We start from the raw sequence: 12,286 nt of genomic DNA on the forward strand, positions 1-12,286 counted from the left end.
GGCAGGCTGTTGTTTCTCCTACTCAATGTAACTGAATGTGTCTCAGTGGGACCTGGATTTTACTATTGAGTGCTGTTCTTAGATCTACCAGGCAGCTGTTATGTTGTGTTAGGGAGCTGCTATCTGGTTACCTTCCCATTGTTCAGGCTGCTGGGCGGGAAAGGGAGGGGGTGATATCACTCTAAAGGTGCCCATACACTGAGAGATCCGCTCGTTTGGCGATGTCGTCAAACGAGTGGCTCTCTCCCCGATTTGCCCACCTTGAGGTGGGCAATATCGGGCTGATCCATCCTAACGAATAGCAATGGGCGGTCGGATCGCGGGACCGCATCAACGAATAGATGCGGCCGCGATCCGACGGGATTTTTTGTCCCATCCGATCGAGATCTGGCCGACTTTCGGACAGATCTCGATCGGTGAAGCCCGTTGGGGGGCCCCATACACGGGCCAATAAGCTGCCGACACGGTCTGTCGGCAGCTTTTATCGGCCCGTGTATGGCCACCTTAACTTGCAGTACAGCAGTAAAGAGTGACTGAAGTTTATCAGAGCACAAGTCACAGCACTGGGGCACCTGGGAAACTGACTATGTCTAGCCCCATGTCAGATTTCAAAATTAAATATTATAAAATCTGTTATTTTGAGAAATGGATTTCAGTTCAGAATTCTGCTGGAGCAGCACTATTAACTTGTGCGTTTTGAAAAAAAAAATTATAAAAAAAAACAAAAAAAAAAACAACTTTTTTTTCCCATGACAGTATCCCTTTAAGGTTTATATTACAATCTACTCATGAAATGAAGCAGAGAAAAACCCCAAAAACAAAATGATTAGGAGGAGGGGGGATGGGCTGTTTTGCTGAACTAGTGACTCCCCTTCCACCCACTCTTAAACATGGCACATGACAAACAAAGTCTCTTTAGTTGAGGGCACTAAGCGGCCAAAACAAACCACTCATGTACACAAAGACTTACGGACTTATCCTTGTTATGCCAAAATGCCTTACTGCGGAGAAAATGATTAATGACAATTTATAAGAGCTGCTGAGCAAGAACTGGAGGAACAACGAGTAGGAATGTTACAAAAAAACAAAAATGTAAACTTGAAGGGGAACTCTACTCAATGTTTTTGCATAATGAAAGAAAATAGAATTCCAATGTTAAAATCATATTGGTTATGTGTAAACAGAATTGCGATTAAAAGGCGGTTTACATTTTCAGGACTGCTGGTTCTGACTCCTGAAACAACCTAGCAGAAGCCTGATTAGTAGGCTTGGGGGAGAAATTACTTCTGCTCCAAAAGCTAGAGAATATAGAAGGATAAACAAACACTGCTTTAATTACATTTCATAACATTTTTTTTGGATTTAAAATCTCTATTGGGAAGTTGCTTAGAATTAAAATTTTGGGTGGAGTTCCCTTTTTAAGGTGAAAGTTAACTTTGTAATTGGTCTTCATTTTTTTGGTTTCTAATGCATGAAATTGCAGTCCAACATGATTAAAGTGGTGAGTGAAACACATAGGGGCAGATTTATCAAAATGTGAGTTTAGAGATTAATAAATAACTCATTCCTACATTCTAGGGATGCACCGAATCCAGGATTCGATTTGGGATTCGGCCGAATCAAATCTGAATCCTAATTTGCATATGCAAATTATGGGTGGGGGGGGGGGGAATCTCATGACTTTTTGTCACAAAACAAGGAATTAAAAAAAGTTTTCACCTTCCCACCCCTAATTAGCATATGCAAATTAGGATTCAGATTCGGTATTTGGCTGAATCTTTCGCAAAGGATTTGGAGGTTTGGCCGAATCCAAAATAGTGGATTCGGTGCATCCCTACTACATTCCCCCTTTTTGTTCATTCCTGTGGGATTTTTAGAATTTTATTTATCAATGGGTGAAAGTTAGAACTCACCATTTGATTTTTACAATTCTAAAAATCCCACAGGAATGAATAGAACGTGGGGTGAGTTTTTATTTATTAAAGCGGTTGTTCGTGTTTGCGTTCACTTTTAGTATGATGTAGAGAGAAATGTTATGAAACAATTAGCAATTGGTTTTCAGTTTTTATTATTTGTGGTTTTTGAGTTATTTAGCTTTTTATTCAGCAGCTCTTCGATTTGCATCTTAACCAATCTGGTAACTAGGGCCCAAATTATCCTAGCAACCATGCACTGATTTGAATAAGAGACTGGAATATGAGTAGGAGAGGCCTGAAAAGAAGGATCGGTAACGGTAATAAAAAGTAGCAATAGCAATACATTTGTAGCCTTACAGAGCATTTGGTTTTTAGATGGGGTCAGCAGGAAAAGGCAAATAATTATAAAATTATAAAAAATAAATAATGAGAACCCAATGGAAAAGTTGATTAGAATTAGCCGTTCTATTACATACTAAAAGTTTACTTAAAGGTGAACCACCCCTTTAAGCTCTAAACTCACGTTTTGATAAATCTGCCCCATAGTTTGGGGAGGGGGGTGTCAACCTGTTTGAGGTTTAGATTATTTAAAGCGGAGTTGTACAACAAGCAGTGGTGCCCTGGGCAGTTTCAGCGCCTTTTTGGGTGGAGTTCCCTTTTTTAAAGTGAAATTTACTTTGTAATTGGTCTTCATTTTTATGGTTTTTAATTCATGAAATTAATTGTTTTGTGTGCTGCTACTGTGGGTATTTGGCTGCTAGGGTTATGGCATTTGTAGTTGAATGTGAGAAAAAGAAAAAAAGTGACCATCTGCAACTTGTTAAAAGTTAAATTAAAGGGCAACCTATCCTTGAATTTACTGTGAGAATGCTGGGAGTTGTAACTGAACAGGATCTAAGGGTTAGCCCCTGCAGTAGTCGCACACTCCCTGTGTACTACAATTAGCAACAGATGTGATGTGTGCACTACAATACAATAGGAAGCAGACAAATCCTCCAGCTTCCTTCCCTTGTCCCAAAAGTGCAGGGAAATGAGACGTCTGTTCTTATTGACTGTGAGCAGAAGTCACAAAAAAGTAAAGATTAAAAACGCCCATAATTAGGAGAAACTCAAAAGGGTCTTACCCGGTGTAGTTTTTTCTGGATTTTTTCTTCTTGTAGATGCAAATCGCAAAGATGATACTGGCAATTATAAGGAGGGCACTTATTACTGCGCATATAATTCCAATCAGTAACGGGCCATTCGACAAGGGCAGGTTTTCTGCAAAAAAAAAAAAAAATTGTTATTTATTACAATGTGAATGACTTACACTTCAACTCACTCATATATCAAGGGCTGTTTCACACAATAAAAACAGGCTATAAACAAAGCTGATAGTATATGGTATCTCTGTGTACAGGCAGTTGATTTACATTGATCAAAAATACAGGCTTGGGACCTGTTATCCAGAATGCTCGGGACCTGAGGTTTTCCGGATAACGGATCTTTCCATAATTTGGATGTGCATACCTTAAGTCTACTAGAAAATCATATAAACATTAAATAAACCCAACAGGCTGATTTTTAAAAATTTAGATTATTTGGATAAAATGGAGACTATGGGAGACGGCCTTTCTGGATAACGGATCCCATATACAGGACCTGAACCCCTATCGGAAGGAACTATGGCCTCTGTCTTACTTACACACCTGAATTATATTTCAGGAGTCAGAACAGGTATGGGACCTGTTATGCAGAATGTTCGTGACCTGGTATTTTCCAGATAACGGATCTTTTCATAATTTAGATCTTCATACCTTTAGTCAACTAGAAAATCATGTAAAGATTAAATAAACCCAATAGGCTGGTTTTGCTTCCAATAAGGATTAATTATATCTTAGTTGGGATCAAGTACAAGCTACTGTTTTATTATTACTCAGAAAAAGGAAATCATTTTTAAAAATTAGGATTATTTGGATACATTGGAGACTATGGGAGACGGCCTTTTTGTAATTCAGAGCTTTCTGGATAACGGGTTTCCGGATAACAAATCCCATAACCCTTTTATTACAGACCACAATATAAACATTAAATAAACCCAATAGGCTGGTTTTGCTTCCAATAAGGATTATTTATATCTTAGTTGTACAAGCTACTGTTTTATTATTACACAGAAAAAGGAGTTTTTTTTTAAAAAAAAAATCTGGATTATTTGATCATAATGGAGTCTATGGGAGACGGCCTTTCTGTAATTCAGAGCTTTCTGGATAACGGGTTTCCGGATAACAAATCCCATACCCTTTTATTACAGACCACAAGCCCCACAATATCAAAAATCAGTCAAATCAGTGTAATCATGTGAAAATGCACAGGCCAACCCCAGACAAAAATAAGAATTCCTCCTCTATCTCCCCGCTGCTGAGCAAGTAGCCATAACATTAAATTTGGAAGAACGACAAGTTTGCCTGCCTATAAAACAGGTGTAAATCACAACCTGACTCTATATCCCTAGCCTAACAAAGAAAGAAGGGTAGGCACTCACTGGAAACAGTCTTCAAGGCAGGTTTGTCAAAATATAACAGTAGTTTATTGTAGAATTCAAGGATAAAACCTCACCGCCTTACGCATTTCATATCTCTCGGATACTTGAAGGGATACTGTCATGGGAAAAATGTTTTTTTTCCAAAATGAATCAGTTAATAGTGCTGCTCCAGCAGAATTCTGCACTGAAATCCATTTCTCAAAAGAGCAAACAGATTTTTTTATATTTAATTTTGAAATCTGACATGGGGCTAGACATATTGTCAGTTTCCCAGCTGCCCCAAGTCATGTGACTTGTGCTCTGATAAACTTCAATCACTCTTTACTGCAAGTTGGAGTGATATCACCCCCCTCCCCCCCCCCCCCCCCCCCAGCAGCCAAACAAAAAAACAATGGGAAGATAACCAGATAACAGCTTCCTAACACAAGATAACAGCTGCCTGGTAGATCTAAGAACAACACTCAATAGTAAAAACCCATGTCCCACTGAGACACATTGTTACATTGAGAAGGAAAAACAGCAGCCTGCCAGAAAGCATTTCTCTCCTAAAGTGCAGGCACAAGTCACATGACTGGGGGCAGCTGGGAAATTGACAAAATGTCTAGCCCCATGTCAGATTTCAAAATTGAATAAAAAAAAGTTTGCTCTTTTGAGAAATGGATTTCAGTGCAGAATTCTGCTGGAGTAGCACTATTAACTGATTCATTTTGAATCAATTTTCCGATGACAGTATCCCTTTAATCATAGGTAATTCACACTTCCCAATGCTTATCAATAAGTGTGAATATCTTGCCTATGATTAAGTATCACCGTAAGGCGGTGAGGTTGTGTCCTTGAATTCTACAATAAACTACTGTTTTATTTTGACAAACCTGCCTTGAAGACTGTTTCCAGTGAGTGCCTACCCTTCTTTCTTTGTTCGGTGGTCCGCTCCCTAAGCTGAGGGTTCAGGGCGGTGCACCTGGACCAACCTTCATAACTGGTGAGTTCTACAAGTACCCAAGATTTGTTCTACGTTATATAATGACTTCTATCAAAAAATAGCATGTGATTTATATCTGTATATCCCTAGCCTGCCAGAACATTCCACAAGCCAGAACTCCTGCTGTAAAGACAAGAAAAAAAAAAGGATTTACGGCTACAGGATAAACTAAACATTTGAATGTATGTGAAGAATTCTGCTTACTGTGTTTCTCACCCCTAAGCTTTAAAGGTGCCATGGATGTTTTTACGGAATTTTACAGAATAAACCCCATTTGTAATGTAAGGCACCAACTTTACCCAGGAGAAGTAACCTATAGCAACCAATAAGATGTTTGCATTTAAACATGTGACCAGTAAATTCTACCTGCTGATTGGTTGCTATGGCTTACTGCTAGGGATGCACAGAATCCACTATTTTGGATTCGCGAAAGATTCGGCGGAATACCGAACCGAATCCTAATTTGGATATGCAAATTAGGGGTGGAAAGGGGAAAACATTTTTACTTCCTTGTTTTGTGACAAAAAGTCACACAATTTCCCTCCCCACCCCAAATTAGGATTCGGTTCGGCCGGGCAGAAGGTTTCGGCCAAATCCTGCTGAAAAAGGACAAATCCTGGCCGAACCCCGAACCGAATCCTGGATTCGGTGCATCCCTAGTTACTGCCCCGTGGCAAACAGTGCCATTTATTACATAACCCCCTAAATGCCCTTATGTAGGGATGGCAATAAGTCACAAACCACCCTTGGAATGGAATATTAGTTGCATTTGGATAACCAGTGCAGGGCAATGACTGGTGCATAGAACAGGAGGTTAGAGGGCAAAACAAATCCTCTTACAATATCAGAAGGAAAAGGCAAGGGAAATGGTATTTGTTGGTGTGGAGGCTTTTATCCAAATAATCCAAATTATTAAAAATGATTTCCTTTATCTGTGTTAAAATATAACAGTAACTTGTACTTCATCCCAACTAAGATATAATTAATCCTTATTGGAAGCAAAACCAGCCTATTGGCTTTATTTAATGTTTATATGATTTTCTAATAGACTTAAAGGAGAAGGAAAGGCTAAAACCAAGTAAGCTTTATCAGAAAGGTCTATATAAATACGCCAGTAAACCCTCAAAGTAATGCTGCTCTGAGTCCTCTGTCAAAAAAAACACCACATTTCTTTCCTTCTTTGTGTACTCATGGGCTTCTGTATCAGACTTCCTGTTTTCAGCTTAAACCTCCAGGGCTTGGGCTTGAGCATGCTCAGTTTGCTTCTCTCTCCCTCTCCCTGCTGTAATCTGAGCCCAGAGCTATGAGTGAGCAGGGAGAGAATCAGGCATGAAGTGATGTCACAACAAGCTAATATGGCAGCTGCTATTCTAATCAAACAGAGAGAACTTCTAGAGCTGTTTTCTCTGGTATGGTAAAGCATTCTACAGAATAAATATAGTGTTATAGCTTGCATGATTGTGGCTAATCTATTGGCATTAATCTGCCTCAGTAGCTTTCCTTCTTCTTTAAAGGTATGAAGATCCAAATTACGCAAAGATCTGTTATCTGGAAAGCCCCAGGATCCGAGCATTCTGGATAACTTGTACTTACTAATCAGAGCAAGCACAACCCTGCAGCAGCTTTCCAAGTTTTTCTGGTTTGACAATTCAATTGAAACCTTACCCTAAAATGGAGTGCAACTGTATAAGTGATGGTGTCCTGATTTGCAAATCCTTTATGCAAATGAACAATTGAAGTTTGAGGCCCTGAAACTGCCCAGGGCACCAACACTTATTGTTATATAATCTAAGCCTCAAATAGGTTGACCCCCACCCCCAAAGCATGGGGCAGATTTATTAAAATGTGAGTTTAGAGCTTAATAAATAAAAACTCACCCCACGCTCTATTCATTGCTATGGAATTTTTACAATTGTATAAATTAAATGGTGAGTTTGAACTTTCACCCATTGATACAATTCTAAAAATCCCACAGGAATGAATAGAATGTGGGAATGTAGGAATTAAATTATTTATTAAGCTCTAAACTCGCATTTTGATAAATCTGCCCATGTGTTTCACCCACCACTTCAAATCATGTTGGACTGCACTGTACTAGACAATGCCTTATTTAGGGGCAGATTTATCAACGTGTGACATAAGAACTCAGCACAGAAAAACTGCCATTATTTAAAGGAGAACTAACCCCACCATTCGCCCCCTTCACTCTTCCCCCCCTGCATAGTTGCACAAACTTCTCCATGCAGAATAGCGCAGCGGAGCTCACAGGTGCCATCTTTGTATATGTTCGCTAAAGGAACTCCAACACAAAGGGGCAGATTTATCAAGGGTCAGATTGAAAATTCAAATTTCTAATTCAAATATTTGAGTTTTTTGTGGCCAAAACTGTCATAGTGGAATAAGCAATTGTTAAAATTCGATTCGAGTTCTTTTACAAATTCGATTCGAAATTTATCACACTTTGCTCCTTTGAGAACTTAAAATTTTACTATTTGCCACCTAAAAACGACTGAATTGCTGTTTTAGTCAATGGGAGACGTCCTGGGATCAATTTGGAGTTTGCTGCCAAAAAAACTGGAATCAAGATTTTAAAACTCGAATCTGATTTGATTCGAGTTTTCGGGGTTGATCCTATTCACATGAGTTTAGAAAATACGATTTATAATAGGGATGCACCAAATCCAGCATTCGGTTCGGGATTCGGCTGAATCGAATCCTAATTTAAAAATTAGGGGTGGGAGGGAAATTGTGTCACAAAACAAGGAAGTAAAAAATGTTTTCCCCTTCCCACCACTAATTTGCATATGCAAATTAGGATTCAGATGCGGTTCGGTATTCGGCTGAATCTTTCGCGGAGGATTCGGGGGTTCGGCCGAATCCAAAATAGTGGATTCGGTGCATCCGTAATCTATAATAAATTTCGATTGGTCGAATTTCGAGTTCATGTGAGTTTTTAAAAACTCCTGTGAATTCGAAATTTGACCCTTCTGCACTGAACAAGGGTTGATGGGTAGAACAAGTACAAACGCACCAAAGACACATGAATCGCATAAAGATCCGACCAGTTGTGTTGGAGATTCCAAGCACCAACCCATGTGGGCAGCATAACTGCCATCATTATAATAAAGGAGATGCTACAAACTTTGTTCACCTTTCTCCACCACTTTTAGCCGAATTTCCTTGGTCATGCTCCCAAGGTCTGGCAGTGTCACCACTGAGCACGTGTAGGTGCCGTTGTCTTTAAACTGCATGTTGTTCACCTTGATAGAAGCATCCTTCCTAGTGAGATCGCTAGCCCAGCTTATTCTGTCCTTAAACTGACCAGCATTCGGCGGGTAAGAGGTTCCGCTGGAGTAATAAAAAATCTAAATGTTAAAAAAAAAAAAAAAAAAAAATACAATTTGGTTAGAACATAATAGAAATATAAACGTGTTATTGTCATGCATGTATTTATAATGTAAGGCTTGTTCACCTTAGAGTTAACTTTTAGAATGAAGTAGAGAGTGATATTCTGACACGATTTGCAATTGGTTTTAAATATTTTTGTTTTTTAGTATTTAAGTTTTTGATTCAGCAGCTCTCCAGTTTGCAATTTCAGCAGTCTGGTTGCTAGGGGACTAATTACCCTAGCAACCATGCATTCATTTGAATAAGAGACTGGAATAAGAATAGGAGAGGACTGAATAGAAAGACGAGTAATAACAATAAATGCCTTAAAGAGCATTTGTTTTTAGATGGGGTCAGAGGACTCAGAGCAGCATTGCTTTGAGGGTTTACTGGTGTATTTTTATTAGGGATGCACCGAATCCAGGATTCGGGCTTTTTCAGCAGGATTCAGATTCGGCCGAATCCTTCTGCACGGCTGAACCAAATCCGAATCCTATGTTGCATATGCAAATTAGGGGGGAGGGAAATCACGTGACCTTTTGTCACAAGACAAGGAAGTAAAAAATGTTTTCCACTTCCCACCCTTAATTTGCATATGCAAATTAGGATTCAGTTCGGTATTCGGACGAATCTTTCGTGAAGGATTCGGGGTTCGGCCGAATCCAAAAAAGTGGATTCGGTGCATCCCTAATTTTTATAGACCTTTCTGATAAAGCTTAGTAGTTTTAGCCTTTCCTTCTCCTTTAATGTTTTTATCTTTCTATTGAGGCCTCTCCTATTTTGTTCAGCAGACAGTGGGGCTCATTTATCAACACTGGGCAAATTTGCCCATGTGCAGTTACCTACAGCAACCAATCAGTGATTAGCTTTTTAAAGCCAGCTGCAAGAAGAACAATGAAAACAGCAATCTGATTGGTTGCCATGGGTTACTGCCCATGGGCAAATTTGACCCTCGGTGACTTCAGCTTTCTGTGCCCTTTAAAGGAGAACTACCCCTGTAAGTTGCTGAATTGGTCAGGATTGGAAGAGTCAGCAGCCATTGTCTGTGTATAAGCAGCTCCCAGCAGCCACACAAACGGGATATACAACCTACAAGCATTGGATCGATTATATGGAATGTTTGGGACTTTGCAGATGAAGAGCGTTATCATAATTTGGAGAAAAAAAAAAATTCAAGACAAGGTTTGGCCATAACAGAAGAAAAGGGAATTTGAAGGCATTTACAGTGCTCAACATATTGGTAAGAGGGTGAATTATTTGGCTGTTATTACTATAAACATGCTGGCTCATCATACCGTCACAGGATCGCTCCCAGAGTCCGGTTTGAATCTCCATGTGACAGACTGTTGGATGCTGCTGGACTCCATTGACTTGAAGTTGCAGGGAAGTCGCGCCTGCGTTCCATTTTCGACAAACAACTCCTCTGGGGGAGACACGTCGGCTGCTCTTGAAAAATGCACTGGGGAAGACAAAAAAAAAAATAAAGTTGTCACAACTTGTTACCCAAATGATATTGGATAGGATTCATTGGTTTATGTACTACAGGAGATCCATACTGCATTGAAAGTGTGCTAAAGATGGGGCAGTTCACCTCCAAGATAACCTTTAGTATGTTAGAGAAGGGTTAATTCTAAGCAACTTTTCAATTGGTCTTCATTTTTTACTATGTATAGTTTTTAAATTATTTGCATTCTTATGACTCTTTCCAGCTTTCAAATGGGGGTCACTGACCCCATCTAAAAACAAAATTAAAAATTGAACCATCTGCAAGGCTACAAAATGTATTGCAATCTTTCTATTCAGCCCCTCTACTGTACATATTCCAGTCTGTTTTTCAAATCATTGCTTGGTTGCTGGGTAATTTGGACCCTAGCAACCAGACTGCTGAAATTGCAATCTAGAGAACTGCTGAATAAAAAGCTAATAACTCAAAAACTACCAATAATTGAAAAATGAAAACCAATTACAAATTGTCTGAGAATCTACATCACACTAAAAAAACACTTAAAGGGGTTGTTCACCTTTAGATTAACTTTTAGTATGATGTAGAGGGATATTCTGAGACAATTTGCAACTGGTTATTAATTTTTATTATTTGTGGGTTTTGAGTTATTTAGCTTTTTATTCAGCAGGTCTCCAGTTTGAAGTTTCAGCAAATTAGTTGCTAAGGTCCAAATTCCCCTAGCAACCATACACTGATTTGTATAAGAGACTGGAATATGAGTAGGAGAGGCCTGAATAGAAAGATGAATAATAAAAAGTACCAATAACAAAAAATGTGTAGCTTTACAGAGCATTTGTTTTTAGAAGGGGTCAGTGACCCCCATTTAAAAGCAGGAAAGAGTCAGAAGAAAAAGGCAAATAATGAAAAATGTTAAAAAATATAGAAAGCTAATTTAAAAGTTGCTTAGAATTAGCCATTCTATAACACAAAGTTAACTTAAAGGTGAACCACCCCTTTAAAGTGAACAACCAGTTTAAAGGGACAGTATACTACCTTTTCCAATAATAGTGCAATGAAGGTGTGTGTTGAACATACTTTTTGCCTGTTGTTCTAATAAGGAAATATATGTGGTTTTAGTTATGTCTTATAGCAAAATCTGAAAATAAAATTAAAGTCACATTCTACTTCCTGGTTCACATGAGCACAATCAAACAAATCAGCAGCTCATGTAAGCTGCTTCCGCTAGTGGAAGGGAGGGGTTTGTTTATACAGATGCTTCTCAGTGGTACTGCTTTGTACAATGTATTTGTCTCTCATTCAAAGCATGGTTTGGTTGCTATAAAGCAAGTGAACCCCAGCAAACAGATGGCTTCTGAAATTCCAAACTGGACAGCTGCTAAAAAAAAGTGTAACAACTTAAAGGGGTGGTTCACCGTTAAGTTAACTTTTAATATCTTATAGAAGGGCCAGTTCTGAGCAATTGGTCTTCATTATTTAGATTTTATCTTTTTTGAATTATTTGCCTTTTTCTTCTGATTCTTTCCAGCTTTCAGATGGGGGTCACTGACCCTATCTAAAAAAACAAAGGCTCTGTAAGGCTACAAATGTATTGCTACTTTTTAATCCTCATCTTTCTATTCAGGCCTCTCCTATTCATATTCAAATCAGTGCGTGGTTGCTAGGGTAACTTAGACCTTAGCAACCAGACTGCTGAAATTGCAAATTTGAGAGCTGCAAAATATCTCAAAAACCACGCATAATAAAAAATTAAAACGAATTGCAAATTGTCTCACAATATCAGTCCCTACTAACAGTTCATTTAAAGATGAACAACAGCCTTTAAAACAAATGAAACCCAATTGCAAAATGTCTAATGATATCTCTAAATCACTTGAATTTAAAGACGAACTTTCATTTGGCACAGCTTTCCCAGCTAAGGAGTCACCCAAATCCAGCTGCTTCCTGATTGGCCAAAGTTCAGCTGACTCATATAAAGGAACAGCAGAGAGCAAACGATAACGAGTCAGAACACAAAT

General features: G+C 38.8%; 1 protein-coding gene across 3 annotated transcripts in view; it reads right to left on the minus strand.

Annotated features, from left to right (window-relative positions):
* The window catches only part of LOC108707824 (myelin protein zero-like protein 1), a 29,552-nt gene that overhangs the window by 7,555 nt on the left and 9,711 nt on the right, over positions 1–12,286 (minus strand). For 2 of the 3 annotated variants that reach the window (XR_005965265.1, XM_041581425.1), the window contains exons 2-5: positions 10,102–10,265; positions 8,571–8,784; positions 3,041–3,176; positions 971–1,001 (exon numbers count right to left, since the gene is read on the minus strand). Coding sequence is in view for 2 of the 3 variants with exons in the window: in XM_041581425.1 (XP_041437359.1) it covers positions 971–1,001; positions 3,041–3,176; positions 8,571–8,784; positions 10,102–10,265 (545 nt within the window). In the remaining variant the exon portion in view is untranslated. The remainder of the gene's footprint in view (positions 1–970; positions 1,002–3,040; positions 3,177–8,570; positions 8,785–10,101; positions 10,266–12,286) is intronic. The other variant, XM_041581424.1, reaches the window with a different exon arrangement.

This window comes from Xenopus laevis, chromosome 2L (genome assembly GCF_017654675.1).
Source record: "Xenopus laevis strain J_2021 chromosome 2L, Xenopus_laevis_v10.1, whole genome shotgun sequence".
In the NCBI taxonomy this organism is placed as follows: Eukaryota; Metazoa; Chordata; class Amphibia; order Anura; family Pipidae; genus Xenopus; species Xenopus laevis.